Source organism: Gymnogyps californianus, chromosome 8 (assembly GCF_018139145.2).
Source record: "Gymnogyps californianus isolate 813 chromosome 8, ASM1813914v2, whole genome shotgun sequence".
In the NCBI taxonomy this organism is placed as follows: Eukaryota; Metazoa; Chordata; class Aves; order Accipitriformes; family Cathartidae; genus Gymnogyps; species Gymnogyps californianus.
This window is the reverse complement of record NC_059478.1, coordinates 26,280,199-26,299,205: the sequence shown is the minus strand read 5'-3', so window position 1 is coordinate 26,299,205 and position 19,007 is coordinate 26,280,199. Positions and strand designations below refer to the sequence as shown.

Below are 19,007 nucleotides of genomic sequence, written 5' to 3'. Positions count from 1 at the left end.
CCAGTGTAAGCTGAGCGCACTGCTTTGCAGCCCAACCCACAGTGCTGCTCCAGCAGGCAGACCCTTTCAAAGTCCATGGTCTAAAAAGTCCATTCCTGGACTTTGCTAATGCAACTCTGCTTCAGAGCTGATCTTGTGCAGCAGGCAATCACATAGTCTGCATTCATCAGCCCTCCTTAGGAGAAGGTGGGAGACCCAGGTGTCCATACCTGGACCAGAACAGGAAGGACTGGGAGAGAAATCATGACCCAAGAGCGACTGTGGCAGGTCCTAGATCCATGGTGGGGAGACCCTCGCACCCTCTCGGCTCTGCTCTGCAGTTCAGCTGCAGCTGTTGTGCTACTGAAATGGCTGGGACGTAGGCAGATCCAGCAGAAGATGGAGGAGGCGAGGAGGACACGGGATCTGGCCCTGGAGCGAATGGAGAAGGCAGCTCACAGGTTTAAGCAAGAGGTAGTTTGGGGGAAAGTGTGTGTGGGAAGAAGGGATTGTATTTTGGGTAACCAAACAAATGGGGGAGTGCTGATCAATCCCTCTTTGAATGGTGGATAGGGCATGTGCACGTTTTGGATCATCACCATTTATTTTAAGGGTCACCATCCTTCATTGTCACCAAAAAACCTCCCATAAAGACAGCGTAAAGGAAGTATTTATTAATACAGACCTGTTGAGGGAATCCTGAGGATGAAAGATGGATCAGAGTCTGGGATCAAATCACCACCCCAGACCTCCCTGTGCCCTTTTCTCCTCATCCATCCCTACTGCCAAGCCTTTCCTCTCCCATCCTCCCTACCTCTGCCCCTCCATAGGGACCTCTCTGCCTGCTCACCCTCAAAGTACAGGGGAGGCTTCACATCCCTCCAACATCTGCACATCGATAACCAAAAGCCATTTACTCCTGCCCATGCCCAGGTAAAGAAGCACCTGGATTTTAGGAGGTCAGGTCCTTGGATTCGGGATTTGTCTTAAACCCATAATAAATACCTACTACTGTTCTTTTCTTGGGGGGGAGGTTGCAAACAGCCCACACACTTTTTTTTCCCATGTTAATGATAAATTTTGTAAAACTTTAGCTGGTTGAACAGCTATTCAACACGTTGTCTATGAGTTAGAAGGGGGGTGAAGGCCTGCAGGAGAGTAAACAGAGACAGGTCAAACCTCTCTAACAGGTTCACGTAACTCTCCAGTCAAGAAGTAGTTTTCTGCCTGTTTTTGTTCTGGTTTTATGAACTAAGACTCAGCAAATTCCCCGTCAGCAAATTCCCCACTCCAGCACACGCAGTGCTTTGTGGGAGGTCTGCATTTCTACAGGGAATGTCTCCTAAAATTCTCTATTCAAGGTCATTGCTGGCCAGATGTTAGAATTGGGTATTTGCAGCCTCAACACCAGCCTTTTCTGTCCTTTTCTTCCCTCTGCACCTAATTTCCTACCCTTTGCAGAACCCAGGCACCCAGACTGCACATGTCCTCTCACTGACGATGGTGGAGCTGGTGGAGAAGCTGAAGGAGGGGTCCCTGACCCCAGAAAGTGTCCTCTACTCCTACATAGGCAAAGTGAGTGATACCTCCAGCACGGGGGAGATACTGTGGGGGCTCTTCTGCGGAGAGGGCTTTCAAACTAAAAAACAGCTCATTTGCTGAGAGAACCAGCAATGCTGCGGATTACAGTTTGTCAATACTGTGATGTCTGAAGGGTGGCTTATGGGCAAATAAGTAGGACAGAGATCCAGGGCAGAAAATTATCCCAGCAAGAAACATCTAAAGTTTATAGGTAAGGTCTGAGTAATGAATGCTGGAGGTTGAATTTTCAGCTTGAAAACTCCATTTAAATACAGCTTCCTTCCTTCCATCTATTCATCTGTCTTGCTGCTCTTCTCTGTTCTGGAGAGGCTTTGGAGGTGACTCGGGAGGTGAACTGCGTGACAGACTTCATTCATGGCTGTGAGGATCAGCTCCAGAAACTGAAAAAGCAGAAGGAGAAGGGGCTGCTCTATGGCATTCCCATTAGCATCAAGGACCATATTAACTGCAAGGTACATCCCTAATTCCCCTGCTTCTTGGCCTGGGAGCAAGCCAGGATGTCCCATCCTTCTCAGGACTGGCTAAGAGTTCCCTCAGACAAGGATGTTCTGGGCCAAATATTGTGGGACCGGCAAACCTGCCTTTCTTCTGATGAAAATTTTGTTTTCTGCAGAAATTTCTAACACGCTCTGATCAGGTTTTTCCTGGGGTAATCAGGTCCTGTTCTGCCTGTGAGAAAAGTTAGGTGGGAACTTTGTCACAGGAGGCATTAGGACCTATGTCTGTTATTGTCACAGCCCCAAACAGCATCTTTCCTGGTACCTAAAGAGCTTTGCTTCCCATCCTCAAGGGCCACGTCTCCTCTGGAGGGATGGTGAAGTTTCTGGACCAAGTGAAGGAAGAAGACAGCGTCATTGTCCAGGTTCTAAAAAGCCAGGGGGCAATCCCCTTCGTGAAAACCAACATCCCACAGACAATGATAAAGTAATCGCGTGTTCGTCTTCATGAAAACACTATGACATGTGACTCTTGCTATCTGAGAGAGGGTGGGCCCGCATGCACAAGCTCCCACGCTTGTCCAAGCTAATAATGCATGTTGAGTTAATTGCCTCCTCATTTCAATCTGAAATTGTTTCTTTTATATTTGATGCCTCTTTCTTCTTAAATTCAGCTGTCCCAACAAATCTACTTCATGCTGATTCTACCTGCTGGGATTAATTCCGCACTCATCTCTGCATGGATGCTCTGTGCCCTGTATTTCTGGTTTGCAGACACAGAAGTACTTCACTCACTTGCTGATCTTCTCCCCAGCTATGACTGCAGCAACCTCATCTTCGGCCAGACGCTGAACCCTCTCAACCACCAGAAGAGCCCCGGGGGCTCCTCGGGAGGGGAGGGAGCTCTGATCGCAGGGGGAGGCTCCATCCTGGGCATCGGGTCAGATATAGCTGGCAGCATCCGCCTGCCATCTAGCTTCTGCGGGCTGTGTGGGCTCAAACCTACAGGCAACAGGATCAGGTACATCCCAATATCTGTCCTCTTCTTCCACCCACCGTGGAGGCTGCAAAGTGTCCCCCACAGTGCATCAAACTTCGCAATAGTGTCTGTGGTTTCCTCCAGGTTTAAGTTAGCACCCTAACCTGCCTGTTACCTTGTGCCAGCTAGGGCTAAGGGCTCTATTAATGACACGTGATGACCTCCATCTGTTAACAAAGCAAAGATTTATTCAATTTTTAAGAGCCCTGGCCAGGAAGCTGAAAGCAAATACTACAGGGTCATCTCCTTTTCAGATGCTTTCCAGCCCTTGTTTTGCTTGTAAGAGTTTTCTGTTTATATCAGAGGTGGTTTGCTCACAGATGAGGAATTAGATGCACCAGGGAAAGGAGATGATTAAAACTGTCTTTAGCCCCTAGCAGCTTACAGACCATGGAAGTCTTCCTAGCCTAGAAAGTGCCAAGTCTTTGCAGGACCTTTTGCCCTCCTAGATGTTGACTGCGGGCAAATGGGAAGTCTGCAACTCAGCATGGTGAACTGCCTTACAGCGAGAGCTGCTGCTAATCTGCTTCTCCCATTATGTTCCTAGCAAACTGGGTGTGATTTCTAGTACCACAGGAATGAAATCGGGTAAGTTCATCCAGATGACATGTTACTACTGTCAAGCCTTTGCTTCTTACATCTCCTACTGCTGAAATGCCAGCAAATGTGCTTGCTCAGTTATGTGTCTCATGGCCAGTCAAAACTGGTGATCTATTAGACCAGGGCCTGCCTTGTTCTATTACCTTTTTGCGCCTTTTATTCTGTTCTGGATGGTGGTAGGTGTTAGCTGAATCTGAGCAGAACTGAAGCAATACCCATTCGGGCAATGCAATGTGTAGCAGTGAGAAATGTGAGATGTGCATCCCAAAGCCCTGGGATATTTCACTGGAGATGCTTCCAGGAGACTCTGCTGGCTTCCGCTGCTGCCAGGCGGTATTGCTGATGGCAGGAGGGCTGCAGTCCTCGCTCCTCTTGAGCAGGCCTTGTGCCTGCAGAAGGCTGGCCCAGAAGGTCAGCCTCAGTAGGTTGCCTCCGCTCTGAGACTTACAGATTGTCCCTGTTGGACCTCCTTGCTCACTTCTTGCACATTACATTCGTTCCCCATTCCTCTTCCCTGGCCTGACTGAAACTCTTCCATGCTGGGCCCCTACCAGTATGTATGAGACAGCACCAGCCCATCTGCCTGCAGTGATAGGACTCTTGTGCTTGCAGTGACAGGGATGCTGGGGCCGATGGCAAGAGATGTGGACAGCCTGGCCCTCTGCATGAAGGCGCTGCTCTGCGAGGAGATGTTCCGGCTGGACCCCACCGTGCCCCCCCTCCCCTTTGATGAGGAGGTAAGGCTCAGAGGCCATCCCATGCCTCCATTTGCCCACCAACAAAGTGAGATCTTGGGAGATTCCTATCTCGTTTCATGTCTCATGATAGTGAAGGACCCAGGGAAGCAAGTGTCCTTCTGAACAGAGGGCAGCCAGCATGAGCAACCACAAGAAGCAGCCGCACAGGAGGGTTGGCAGGCCCCTGTTGGCTTGCCCTGATGAGACCTGCTGAATGCTGACCCCTTCCCTTCCCAGCAATGTCCAGAACAAGCTTGTTGGCTCCATCCTGGCCCAATCCCTAAAGGAGCTGATTTCTCCTGATCAGAGGAATTCACCCCTCACACCTTTAATTAGAGAGCCTGATTTAACAGTCACTGACCTAAGAAATCATTGCCCTTTTCCATTAGCTCTCTGCTTCTACCATCTGATCGTGTCTTTCTGGCTCAGGTCCTAGGATCCTAGGATCTTTCAGTTGTCCCTGACACCCAGACAATACAGACCAGTCGCTTACACTGGAGGAACAGCCCCTGAACTCTGTCCATAGCCAGGCATCCCAGGCATGTGGTCTGTACAGGTGCTATCACACCCGCTACCTCAAAGTTGGGACATGTTCACATGGCAGGAGGTGGTGTCGGAAAAAACATACCAAGGACCACTGCTGCAGACCTGTGTTCTGGACAACACTGCTTTCCACCAGCCCTATTGCTCCCATCATTCCTCCAGCCCAGGAGACCTCAGCTGCTACCTCCCTGAGCCCTGGGAATGGTCCAATCTTGTACGTCTCATGTGCAAGTGATGGCTCCTCTTCTCACAGGTTTACACCAGTTCAAAGCCACTTCGGATTGGGTATTATGAAGGAGACGGCTACTTCCAGCCCTCGCCCAGCATGAAACGGGCCATCCAGCAGACCAGAAAGCTCCTCCAGGATGCAGGGCATACGGTGGGTTTTCATGCCTGTGGTTGCCTGGAGCTGTTATCCTGCTCCTTACAGAGTCTGGACAAGTCACTTCCCACCTCTGCTTTTGCTGCCCATAGAACAGGGATCATCCTTCCCTGCTGCAAGGATCCTGAAGAGGAAGGCACATGCAACACTTTGTTTCCCAAACCAAAGCGATCTTGCTTATGATCCTGGCCTAGCAGACAGGAGAATCACCTTCAGATATCTCCAAGTCACCCTTTTCTAAAGCACTGTTTTTTCCATTATGTTTGGCGTTCGCATAAATGTCAAACTCACAACAGTTTCCACAATCCCTCAGCTGTTAAACGCAGTTTACAAATTTCTTGGTGGGTAAGTGGGAAGGGGGTTGGAGCAGTTGACCGCCCCGAGACCCCTTCTAGCCTAAATTATTCTGTGGTTCCACCAATGGGAATTTCTATATGGGAGCTGTTCCAATGATGCAAATCAATTAAAAATACTTGGTGTTTTGAAGCCTCTAAAAATTCTTCTCTAACGTGTGGAGGAGTGGAGCCTGTGCCAGGTCACAATATGTGTTAATGCCTTGGAGACAGCAAAGGACAGTGGGCAGATGCTGCTAACCCAGGTCCCTTCGAAAAAGAGGTCTTGCTGTCCTACAGCAGCCAGGAGGGCCTAAGCTTCCCACCACTTCCCAGTCACCTCACTAGTGAGGCAGGGAGGTTGACACAGGGCTCTGAATCATTCATCTTTGTTGCCTCTTGAACGGGGATGGTTTTCTTGCAGCTTGTTCCCTTTGCACCGCCCAAGATTGACTACATGGTAGACGAGCTGTTCACCAGAGGGATTTTCTCGGATGGTGCTGCTCACCTGGTGGACTGCTTGTGAGTAAAACCCCCATTTCAGTGTGGGCCATGAGACTTGGCACTGTATAGCCAGTGGTTGCATCCAGAGCGTTTATATTCTTGTGGCTGCAAACTGAATAATGGGCAGCAGAGGAGCAATTTCGGGAAGGATGAATTTAGCATGAGCAGCAGCTAGTTCACAAGAGCAGTTCACACACATGGATAACACGGGAGGGTAATAAGATACCATGTGTCAGCAGTGCTGTTGCAACTGGTTTTATGTGTGTGATTAGTCCATGGCACATGAGAAACATCACACATCATAGAACTTCCTACGGAGGTGCGGTGGGTTAGCCCTGGCTAGCGGCCAAACACCCACACAGCTGCTCGCTCACTTCAAAGTGAAACATGCCCAGGGTTGTACGTGGCCCCACTGCTGCAAAGCACTCCAGAGCCTTTATGGTACTGACAACATAGGCAGTAAAGCACTTATTTCTATATAACGTTTGCAGTGAGCATTTACAGCTAAGCATCTAAACCCCACGAGCATCTCTTGTTCAGTGTTTCAGATTGAAACAGGCAGATTTTGTCTTCCAGCAACTTCTCTCTAAGACAAACCCTGCTTTGGAAACAGCACTGCAGTTGCTGTAGCTCTGGCACAGGTTGCTTGTCCTGACTTCTTCACCCTCTGCCCTTCCAGGAAAGGAGACATCGTGGATCCCAACCTGAAATCCCAGTTCAATACTTACAGGCTTCCTGCTCTGGTGAAAAGGATCTTGGCTATCATTTTGAAACCCATAGTAAGTGTGTGGACATGTCTCATCTGTGTTATAGGAAATCTGCAAGGTGGGGAAGTTTCCACGTGCAGGGAGGTAGGCTGCTCCCCTCTGGGAGTGCTTTGCTGCTTCACGTTAAGTGCCTGATGGGCTTCATAGTGAAACACACTTAAATACACTTAGTCCCTAAACCCAGGCTGAACTTATCGAGTGGGTCTGACAGCCTTTTGTGGGAGTTTTGCATGGGGAGATCAAAATATGATCCGTTCTCAGGAACCCATGAGCCATACAGCTCATCCAGCAATGGGCTCCAAGAAAATGGATATCACTAGCAAGGATCTAAACAGCATCCCCACATCCAGAAGATGCTCTCCAGGGCTAGCAGTGTGGTCTAGAGCCTTATTGGCATGGGTTGTTGTGATTAAATGTACAAATTAATGTGAGAGTAAAACCACTTCACTGGAAACCATACCTGTTCTTCAGAGCCACTTCTGCTAGGACAAGAAGTGTGCCCAAAATGCAATCGCATGGTAGCCAGCTATTTCAGCTGCATTGTTGTTGACTAATCCCAAGTTTTTCTCTTCCCTCCCAAAGTACCCACGAATCGCTCGGGATCTCAGCGCTCTCTGTGGAGTGGGGTAAGACGCACTGAAGTAGCTTTAGAGAAAGGGGATGTACATGGATGTGTCCACCGGTTCATGTAGGTAGATGCCAGCTTGCTGTGCAAAGCCCTGTCATGGGGCTGTGCAGCACAGGCCGAGCCAGATAAATATGTGCTGCCTCAGCACCACCTGGGCTTAGCACAGTGTTATCCAGTGCTATTCAGCCAGAGATTATTTTAAGAGCTCAAGGATCCTCGTCGTGGCAGGGCTAGGATGTCTCCACGGAGATCAGCACAGAGAGATATGGGCTACTTTCCCCATCAGGTGGATTCTGGTACCCAGAGCATCATGTGCCAAGTTAATGCAGAGGTCTCTGCATGTGGGTGCGGTGTGGTGTAAAGTACCTGCCCCTCCAAGAGAGACAGAGACACACCAAACTGGGAGCAAGTGAATTTAGAAGACTGCCAGGATCTTTGTCTAGGTGCCAGAGCACCTAGACATGGTGGCATGTTTGTAATGTAAGCTCTTTTGATGTACCTGTAAGCATGTGTAAACCCAGTGGAATCAGCTGGGTGATCTTATAGCTTGTTTCCAGAAGGGCCATGCGGTTTCCATAACAATGGGCTCTCTGTGCATTTTGTTAATTGTTTTCTGTTGCCACAGTCCCAAAGCTGACTGATTCTGCCACCTTTCCAGGTCTGCCAAAAACCTCTGGGATCAGCATGGAGCAGTGGCGGTAATGTGATTCCCCCCCCCCTTACTAAATATAGTGAGAGATCCCTAAAGTTTCTAAGCAATTGCTTTGAGCTCTGTGATGGATTCAGGGTTGGAAATGGATCATGTGGAAATAAAGCAGCTAGGCTTTCCTTTGAAAGTCAAGCTTTGTGAAAAGTGATAAGAGCTCAAGGCAATAGATATTCATGTGGAGGTCTCTACTTACTGGACGATGGGGAAGAAAGATTATCCTTTGCCCTGCATTTTCTAAGGAGAAATAGCATAAGAACAGCCACTAAAGATGAGGCTTCATTTTTTCTTCTTTCTGTCTCTTGGTGCAAATCCTTCATTTCAGACACTAGGTGCTATTGTCATGAGCTAAGACCATGCTTGAACTATCAAGCAGAGACCTTAGGAGTCAAAAATTGTGGTTGTGAACTCTTTGGCTTAGGAGGATTTCATATGAACTCATTTGGGATCAGGAACATAGGACAGGTAGTGTTCTCCTGGACAACTGAGTCCAGTGCTGCCCACAAACTGATCAGGTTCTTCTTTTAAACCAGTTGAGTTTTATGCTTGCATTTGTTTTTATTGGCCGGCTCCTCTCCTCCTTGCTCTGATGGTTGGAAACCTTCATATTTCCCGTGCTGTTTATTCACTTCCAGTTTATCCTTGTTTTATTCCTGTCCTTGAGCTTAAATAGCACCTCTCCTCTCTGGTATTTTCCACTGCCTCCCTTGTCCTTGATCTATTTATAGAGAGCAATTGTATCCCCTTTCAGCTGGTGTTTTGCAAGGCTGAAGAAGCTGAGCTGTTTTGGTGTCCTCCCACATGGCAGGATCTGTGTTCCCCGGGACACCCTTGCAACCCTCCCTGAGAAAAAACATGCCCCCAGCCCACACCATGCAGCCTCCATCAGTGCCAGTCACTCGATGGACGTGCACGCTCACTTGCGGCGGGTCTGACAGATTATAGGGCAGAGGAAAAACTCTTACAAACCTGCCTGGTCACTGGGCTGATGGGAGTGTTTGGAAGGAAATGGGTTTGGGGGTTTTTTTTAGGTGAAAACAGATTCCTCTCCCCCTGCAAAAAAAATCCAACCAAAATGAAAGCTCTTAAAAAGGTTTGTTGGCCTCAGAGATATTTTGAATTGTTTTTCTTCAGTGAAATCATATTCACATTTTTTCATCTACTGCAAACAAGAGCTAATTCAAAACTTTTGGCTAGCAACCAGCTTTTGTCTCAGAAAAAAAATCAGGTTAGCTACACTGACTGTATTTCCTGGAAACCGTCTCATTTGTTGAACTTTCAGCAGGAAGGATCTCAGACTGCAGATGGAAATTGGGGTCAGACTGAAAAATAGCCTCATGGCTGGGGCTTTCATGAGAGATGTGGAAGACCCTTGTACAGAAAACTTTGAGTGAGAGAGTTGTGCAGAACAGGGGCTGGACCACAGGACAAATGTGTCCCTGTAACCAGAATATGGCTGCAGAAGCAGCCGTACTGTGGTCCATCCATGTCTATTTACTAAGACAAAGTGGAACAGCTCTTTGAGGATGGATTCATTCATTGTCTGATGTTCAGCAAAGCTGTGGTAAACCGGACTACAAATCTAGACTTCTCTTGGATCTACAGTACAAGGCTGAAGCTGTGTCTCCTGCATTGTGGGGGGAAGACCTCGGGCTTGCCTAGCTGTCTCTTGCTGCTGCTTTTTCTTACCTGTATCCTGATGCAGAATGAAAGAAGGTTTTGTGAAAATATTTTGAATTCATGTCTTCTAGATTATTCTACCAAAATAACAAAAGCTTTTATGAAATTTGACCTTTTAGTCAGCTAGACAAAATTCTTCAAACTATTGTTGTTCTCCATTCAAAAAAATTCAGAGAGAAAAGTGTTCGTAGGAAGGATTGGGTTAATACTCTAAGAAATCAACTCTGAAATGCCCACCTAGCATTAATGTCTAGGTCTGGGCAGCACATGGTATTCTGACAGGAAACCTAAGGGTGGACGAACAAAATCCATTGGCTCTTTCAAAGCACAGCTCAGATTTTATTTGATTTTTCAGTTGTATCCAGGAAGGTTTTCTTCCTCCTTTTCCCATGCTGTGGGCATTGATCTGCCACTGCTGTCCAACAGACATTGTTTGTCATCTCCTCTGTCTTTCCTTCTAGGTTTACAGCACTGAATTCATTGCTAAATGGAGGAAGCTAAGGCTGGATGTGATTCTTTGTCCCGCGCTGGGGCCGGCCTTTAACCATGGCTACGCTGGGAAGCTATTTGGTAATCCCCATTGAGGTGTCTCTGGATGCATCCATGGTGGTGTTTGTGGGCAGAGCTGGAGCAAGATATTTCGGTCTCTTGGACATTCCCCAAACCATGTGCAGTGCTTGGTCTTCCCTCTGGGGAAGAAAGCAAAGGAGAGGTCTCCTCTGGGTGGGTCTTCTCATGCCCCCACCTCATCTGCGCTGCAGGTGTTTGGATTATTATGGGGCAGCAATTAGTGGCATATCTGTCCCAGTCATTCAGGGTGAGTTTCCCCTGCATCGTCTGTCCTGTAGAAAGCCCAAGACCTACTCTTGCAGCAGAGAGTGGCTGTAAGGGTAGTTGTCAGAGGGGTGGTAGACCTTAGTACAAGGCCAGGCTCTTCTGAATGTGGCCATCTTACATTTCCCAAGACTTTGCAAATAGCAGAAAGGCTCGTTGCCTATGACTTGCAGAAAAAGGCAATTTTTTATAGCTTCCAGCAAACAGTCAGGGTCCTCCATCTCTCTAGCAATGGCCCTTTGGGATCCAAAATCCCCAAAGTGGTGTTACAGAACTGGGCATCTGGATTATGTTGAAAAGATAGCTGGGATTTTTCCCTGGGGTATGGGAGACATAGATGCAGACTCTGAATAAGATCAAATACTCATATCTGTCTCTCCCAGGGCAGATCTAACCTCCACCCAACTGACAGGTGAAGGTATGGGTCTCTCTCTAGTCTCAGCAGCCATGTGGCTCTCAAACCTCTCCATCAAAAGTCCCTTTGAAAGCAGCATGTTTTCATGGTCTCTTCAGGTCCAGCAACACCAGTCTGCGATTCCTGCAGCCCAAATTATCATCCGAAAGCCATTGCTGGCCCAGCACACTAAGTTTTGCCATTTTGCATGCTCTGTGTGATCTTTTCCAGCTGCAACCTCCTATACCCATTTATACAATGTCTTAAACTTCCCTGCTGGGGTGGTGCCGGTCAGCACAGTGACAAGAGCCGACGAAGAGGAACTGAAGCATTACCGAGGGCACTACGGAGACCCTTGGGATAAGAGGCTGAAAGAGGTCAGCGGGGAAAGAGCTTAAGTCTTAGCAGCAGGTTATGACTGGCACAGTGACACCTCTGGCACATTGTCCCAAGGCTTGTCTACGTCTCCTGGTGAGAGTGGGAGCTTGTTTAGTAATGCAGTTTGCATACACCATGTTACTACCCTGCACGTGGTGCCGCTAGGCTGGTGTACATCAGCCTGACAACTGTCCCCTTGCATGTCTTCCTTTGTCTTCTCTTCCTATAATGTCAAAAGACGGTGTTCTCTCTTGTGCCTCCCCCAGTGCTCGATGCTCTGACTCAGCACCATGTTTAATTTTTGCAGGCTGTGGAAGGAGCCGTGGGGCTGCCGGTGGCCGTCCAATGTGTGGCTCTGCCATGGCAGGAGGAGCTGTGCCTTCGCTTCATGAAGGAGGTGGAGACACTTACCCACGGCACGAAGAGAAATGTGTGATTTCTGGGAACCTGCCTTTACTATGATGACTTTTCATTCCCTGCCCTTCACTCCAGCCACCTTCTACCTGATGCACAAAGCAAAGTAGATAGCGACCTGCAGATTCTGAATCACCGTTTCAATAAACTGGCAATAAATGCTGTTTAAAAATAGTCAGCAAAAATCTCATCTCTGTCCAAATTGGCCTTCTTTGTTAGAGTTAAATTGAGTCAAAAAGCAAAAGAAAGGAATGAGAGTTAATGCTGGACCAAAGGAGTCCAATAACTATAGTGTAACGATATCTGTTGCATGATATGAGCTGTTTACCCCAATATTTTACTTCCAACAGTGGGCAGGAGCAGATGTTTGTGGGAGAGTATAACCTGGTAAGTGCAGGATTCCCTCTCTGGCTGTGCCGTTGGTTGGCTAAGAGACTTTTTGGCAAAGACTTGCAGTCAGCCCATCATTTTTAATAGCTGCCAAGAAAGCTCTGCTTCATGAACTTGTTGGGCCCCTTCCTGAACTCATTTAATCTCTTGATCTCCACACCACCCGGTGGCAGTGGGCTCTGCAGTTTAATTATGCAGTGAGTAGCGGAAAGCTTAATTTTCTTTGTTTACGCATAAGCTGTGAGAAATGGTAACTGGTCTGTCTTCACTCCTGTTCCTCATTGTTTCTTCCAGTTAAGTAATGGGAAAAGAAGGTTGGAGATTTTTTTCTTGCCTATAAGCACTTGAGCAAAAACTGAGTTTAAGCATTTCTGTGGCTACGTTTAGACCATTCGCACTGTTTGGTTCTTCCAACCTCACTGTGACAATTGTGTGCTGTTTCTCGACCCGTCCTTCGCTCTTAAGGTGGAGGAAGAGGCTGGAAGGGAAGGTGGGAGTGATGAAGGAGACCAAAATGCTTTGAATAAGCAAGTGTGCCTTGAGACAAGGCATCAACGTTAGTGATGATCCGTGCCTTCTCCAAGCCTGCATATCTCTCCAGACACCGGGGCTGGAGGCAGTATTGCCCCAACAGGAGGAAAGAGCCACAGGGCCAAGGGATGACACCGCTCCTGTTATTTATCTGCCTCCCTGGGGTGGCACAGGGATGCTGCAGTCATCCAGCAGCCTTGCATGGTCACAAGCAGGTATGAGTCACGCAGTGAGTCCTGGCTCCTCAGCCTGACTCACCATCCTCCGTTCAACACAGAGCAGGGAGAAGGTCCACGGCACAGCCCTGCTCCCAGAAGATGCCCTGCCTCTGCAGGACCGCTGCTGGGCGGATGGGAGTCTGCCAAATGACCATGACTATCTAAGGCCAAGAACAAAGGATTTTTAGCTGTCCTCTCACAGGGAAGATGGGAGCTTACCATTAAACAGGTAACCTGCCCAGGTAGTATTCCTGGCTAGATCCGAGCATGCACAGCCTTGTTTTGCAAGGAAAGGACAGCGTCCTTTGCTCCTGTATCCCTCCATATCTTTGCAAGGCTGAATGAAGTTAAAGGATCCTATTTCTAGAAGGAATTTCCCCATGCATACTTGTGCTCTGCATTCCAGCTGCTCTTTGTGGGTGGCTCTGGAAGGGATTTACTGTTCCTCCCACTCTCCCCTCTCCTGCCTCCAGCCAGTCATTAGATGTCAGAATCCTGCAGCATTAGCTCCCAGGACCCAGCACCCAAAAGGAAATTCTCACTATGGTCCAGCAGATACTGAAGCAGAGCTTGGTCTGCAGCTCAGCCAAAGCTCTCCTGGCACTGAAGTGGATGAAGTGGAGACAAGTCCAGAAGAAGATGGACAAGTCATGGGGGAAACAAGATACAGGTTTGGACCAGATGTAGGGGTCTGTTCAGGAATTTAAAGAGCAGGTAAGTACCTCAGCTTGGCAGAGAGCAAAGCACCTTCCTGAGTAAAACTCAAGGTCCTTCTCAAGACAGGTTGTCCATGATGTCCGTTGGCATTGCTGCATAAATGTGGGGGAAAAGTGGAGAGGGTGATGCTGAGAGCAGTCTGGTGAGCTCAGGCGCTGAAACTCAAGGAGGGAAAGGCCTTTAGTAGGGCATAACTTCAGGTTTGCAGGAGAATTCTTCCTCCAGACCTCCTCCGGGCTGGAGAGAGGATGTCAGCTCCTTCCCACACCCACCAGCACAGTGCCACTGTGTTTCAAAACCTTCCATGGCTCCTTCACCGTAAGCTGTTGCAGCCCTTGCAGACCTGCACCATGTGTTTGCAGAGTGCTTGTCCAGCTGCCTGGCGCTGACCAAAGTCAAGGCTGTGGTCTGTCGTGGAGAATTAGGTAGAAATGCTGCTTGTGCCAAAAGGGCTTTCTTTCTACTAGTTTCTCTCATTTCCAGCACAATATCCTGGCTGCGGTCTTACCTTTGATCATTTTTCCTCCTTCCTCCTAATTTTAATAAGAATTAAAATCCGCTCCCCTCAACCCACATTTCATTCTGCAGCCAGATAAGTAACTGAGCAAGGTTGAGAGGTTGAGTCATCAGACAATCCAGCTTTTTTATTTGGTTTTACTTTATTTTGCAGGGTTTTTTCTTTAGTTTGCAGGTTAGACTTTGTATAGTCACAACATCAGGAGCAAGTAAAACTCTCTAGAATAACTGATATCAGCAGAACATGAGTTGTTAGAACAGGTCAGTTGGCCTCTTACAGTATCCGAAGCGAACAGAGCTCTCTGGCGTAACAGAAGGTGGCAGAGGGCATTAGAGACACCAACGCCTCCAGGATCCCAGGCATTCATTTCAAACAAGTGTCAAGGGAGGAGGTAGTTGAAGTAGCTAAAAGCAAATGTTTAAAAAATAGGTGAAATGAAACACCTTGACATAGCAAGGCTCACCCTTGAAACACAAAAATGCAAGAATTAGGGTTGGTACGTCTTTCACTCTGAAACAGCTGTTAGCTGCACAAATCCTCATCTCTCCAAGCACGGTCTCAGTCTGCTCTTTTCTTTTTTTTTCTTTTTTCTTTCTTCCCCCCCCCATTACTGTTCTCCTACTTTGCGCTCAAATCACCTGGCTTCCTTCCTCCCTGCCCTGCTTGCCCATGGTGAGACCAGCGAAAAGCCCAACTTCCTGCTGTAAGCTTTGTGCCCAGCCATGGAGCAGCTGGGAACATCCCAGTCCTTCACCATCAGGGCACTGAAGTGTCTGCTGTCACTCGGTGGGGACAGACCTGTGCAAGACACCAGGCATGATGGAAGTTCTGGTGAAGAACTAACAGCTCTCTGCAGCATCTTTGCTGATGGTGTCTCTACCTTGCTGGGGAAGTTGTAAGTAGGATCCATACAACCCACTTGGCTATGGAAAGGCCCAAGGAAAATAGTGCAATACCCACAAAAGTGGGAAAGATGTCAGCATGGTCAGGAGAGAAAGCAGCTCCTGTTGTCAGAGGTGTGAGGGTTGATATGGGAGGTTTCTCTCCCCATCCTGTTGCAGTTTATTCAGGGAGAGCCAACAGGGTCCTGGCTGAGCAATGAGAAAAAGGGTTGATATAAACAGACCCTCACCTCTCAACTGATGTTCTTGGTTGTTGGAAAAGTACAGATTAAGTAGTGGCAAGTTTCTTACCAGCTGTTTTGTTCTGTGACTGTTGGCGGAGTTGGACTGGAATTGAGGAAAGTCTCATGCTTCAAAAAGAAATTCCAGGCTGAAATGAGTCAGAAACTGGAGAGTTCCCAGAAAACATTTATTCAGGCCTCTGAGCCAACTGGAACAACTTCGCCAGAGGGGACCAGCCCATTTCACTGTGATTTCAGCATTTTGTGAAATGACTTTAAAATTCTTTCAGGGCAGTGTAGTTAACATACGTCATTTTGTCAATTGTTTTGAAAAAAGCATATCAGAGTGGTTCCAAAAACATGAACATGAGATACAACTGTCAGGATTTATTCTTTGTCATTTTAATCAAAATGGAGGCAAAGCTGACTTAAAAAAAAATTATTACCAATTTAGAGGGAAGATAGTTTAGTTATAGAAAATTTCTGTCAAAACCCAGCCTGCCTGAGAGCTGAAGGTGTTGGATGGAGTGTGATGAGAGTATGTCAGCGCAGTTTTGCTTTTGCACACAAAGACGGTGCAGCTCTTGCTGGGGACAGGAGGGGACTGCCTGAGTTGGTCTAACTGCCTTTTTTCTGTGATGGTCCAAAGTGAAGGAGATGATGTGGATGCCACAACGAAATCCCAGACCAGCTGCTACAGGCTGGCTCTTCTTGTGAAAAGGGTCTTGGCTTTCATCTTAACTCCCCTGGTGAGTTTGTCCTTGGACCTGGATCGAGTCAGGTGAGAAAAACATTGCAAAGATGTTGCACTTGGCCTTGGGTTTTGTCCTGGTTTTGGCTGGGATAGAGTTAATTTTCTTCCTAGTAGCTGGTATAGTGTTGTGTTTTGGATTTAGTATGAGAATAATGTTGATAACACACTGATGTTTTTAGTTGTTGCTAAGTAGTGTTTATACTAAGTCAAGGATTTTGTCAGTTTCTCATGCCCAGCCAGCAAGAAGGCTGGAGGGGCACAAGAAGCTGGGAGGGGACACCGCCAGGACAGCTGACCCAAACTGGCCAAAGGAATATTCCATACCGTATGACATCATGCCCAGTATATAAACTGGGGGGAAAGCTGGCCAGGGACCACTGCTCGGGAACTGATTGGGCATTGGTCAGTGAGCGGTGAGAAATTACATTGTGCATCGCTTGTTTTGTATATTCTAATTCTTTTAATATTATTATTATCATTTTCTTATTATTATTACCATTATTATTATTTTCTTCCTTTTCTGTCCTGTTAAACTGTCTTTATCTCAATCCGCGAGTTTTACTTTTTTTTTCCCCGATGCTCTCCCTCATCCCACTGGATGAAGGGAGTGAGCGAGCGGCTGTGTGGTGCTTAGTTGCCGGCTGCTGTTAAACCACGACAGTTGTTCAGTGCACACTAGTGCAATGTGGAGGAGTGAATGCTGACCTGTGAGTCAGGCAGGCCTGCCTCCTCTGCTACGGACTTGAGATTTGACTTGGGACATCCCTTTGCTTCCCTGCCTCAGTTTCCCCATGGGGAGAGTGGTCTCTTTCTTGGCAGACTTTTCTCCCAAGCATCCCTTCCTCCCCTTTGCCTAGATGTGGGGCCACACAAACCCACTGTGACCCAGCCCATCTGCCTCCAGGTAGCTGCTCCCCTCCGTGGCAGGGACTCTTTAATTTCATATGGCTCTTGGAGTACCTCAGCGGGTCTACTCGGAGGGTGCAAAACAAGCTTGCATTTTGAAACCGTCCCAGTCCTGAGGGTGGATTCAACCCTCGCTCCCTCCAGTCACTCCCCACTGCCTGTGTCCCTGCTGCAGGGAGCCGTGGGGCTGCACGTGGCCGTGCCGTCTGTGGCCTTGCAGTGGCAGGAGTAGCCGTGCCTCTGGTTCATAAAAGAGGTGGAGATGCTCACCCATTTATAGGGAAAGGGGCTTCCGCAGCAGCATCTGGCCACCTGGAAACGCAGCTGCGCCTGCTGATAAATCTGCCCTTTGAAATGCCAAGTAGGTCCGGACACAGCTGGCTCTGGCTCTGTTAAACATTTGCCAAGTGTCTAAAGGGCAGGATCGGAGCACAGGTCCCCATGCACAAGCGGATGTGGGACGCCAATGCCCTGACACTTTCCAGGAAGGGAAAAAAAACCTCCCACATCCGCTCAGCCCATCACAGAGGTTATGTTGCTGTCACATAGGCAAAGAGCCCACCTCTGCCTCGGGAAGCCCTTGCACGGATTCCCGGAGGCTGAGAGAGGGCTGGGTATTGCTGCGTGCTGACCCAGTTCACATGCGCCTTCCAGAGGCACCTGCTGCAGCCAGCACCATGGGGCAGGAGCGGGAGCTGGATGGGCTGCAGGCATGTCCCCATGCCGCTGCTCTCGTAGAGCCAGCAGTGCCTTAGCTGAGGAGGCATCCGCTGAGCAAGGGTGCCACTGAAAGGGAACACAGTAAAAGGCCAGCTTAATTTGTTACCACGTAGCTAATTGCTGTCAGCTCCAGAGTGATTCTTAGGGGATGCCAAAGCCAATTTTGTTCAGAGTCCGTCATGAATTTCCCCAGTTAAGAACAAAGAAAACAACATTTGCTGCTGACACAAATTGTTACAGAAAACAGTGAACTCTTATAACCGCTAAGAATGGACGTGAAAATGGATGGAAAATCAAGCATTAGAGGACTACCTAGCCCTGATGGGAGAAGGCTCTTCACCTTCCTTTCCATATCCAGTTCCACACTCTGTTGGAGAAGGATCAGTTTCTGGACCTCTGGCCATCAAGTGCAACCTTGCAAAGTTTTGTAATGCACAATCCAGCTGCCCAAAAATCTTTTTCAAGGTGGGACCCATAGGAGGATCCACCATCCAAAACCAGCAAAGATCACAGACAGACCATGGCATTTGGGGGGGGGCTGATGTTGGCTGGGTTGTTGCCTTCAGCTCAGTACATGGTTCTTGTGTGCTTGTAGCAAGAGGCATCTGTGCTGGAAAGACTTCAGACACTACGGTCCCAATGTTTGTTGGAAATAGTTTGCTTCTGGCCTGCAACCCTGTGGGATTTTCCACTCCTAAGGCAATACCAGCACGCTCTGTCATGGGGTGGAACATGCACCTTCTGGTGCATGCAGACGTCACGGCAGTGCGAAGCCCTATCCCACAGGCCTCCTGAAAGCACCTTTGGCCACCATGGGAGCCGCATAGGCTGAGGGATTTGGGGAGCGAGTGGGTACCCCACACCTATGCATCCTCTCATCATACCATTCCCCATCCCGGTGCAGGGAAGTCTTGTGATTTCAAGCTGTTTTTTCCCCTTCTCTCATTGTCCTCTCAGGCTACACAGGAAATAGGAGAGCAGCTATTTCCTTGCTTCTTTTGTTTAGCTGATCCCACAGCCCTTCCTCCCCAGCCGAGAACTTCCCGCAGTACAGAAAGCACCTATAAACCCAACGCCCCAAGGTTCATTGGCCAAACTTCACCTTTTCCATTTCCCAGTCAAACATTCTCCACTGCACGGTCCACTGAAGGCAGCTTTGCAGGGGTCAGCTTTGG

The 19,007-nt window shown here is 48.3% G+C and overlaps 1 protein-coding gene across 1 annotated transcript; it reads left to right on the top strand.

The window, feature by feature from the left end:
• Positions 1–243: 243 nt before the first annotated feature.
• On the top strand, positions 244–12,105 carry LOC127018924 (vitamin D3 hydroxylase-associated protein). Its single transcript, XM_050900745.1, has 15 exons — positions 244–453; positions 1,441–1,554; positions 1,890–2,033; positions 2,372–2,505; positions 2,833–3,039; positions 3,605–3,645; positions 4,270–4,394; positions 5,191–5,316; positions 6,076–6,173; positions 6,835–6,934; positions 7,505–7,548; positions 8,209–8,248; positions 10,398–10,506; positions 11,396–11,541; positions 11,850–12,105. The coding sequence occupies exons 1-15, from the start codon at positions 244–246 to the stop codon at positions 11,976–11,978; spliced, it is 1,767 nt and encodes a 588-aa protein (XP_050756702.1). The 3' UTR covers positions 11,979–12,105.
• The last annotated feature ends 6,902 nt before the right edge of the window (positions 12,106–19,007 follow it).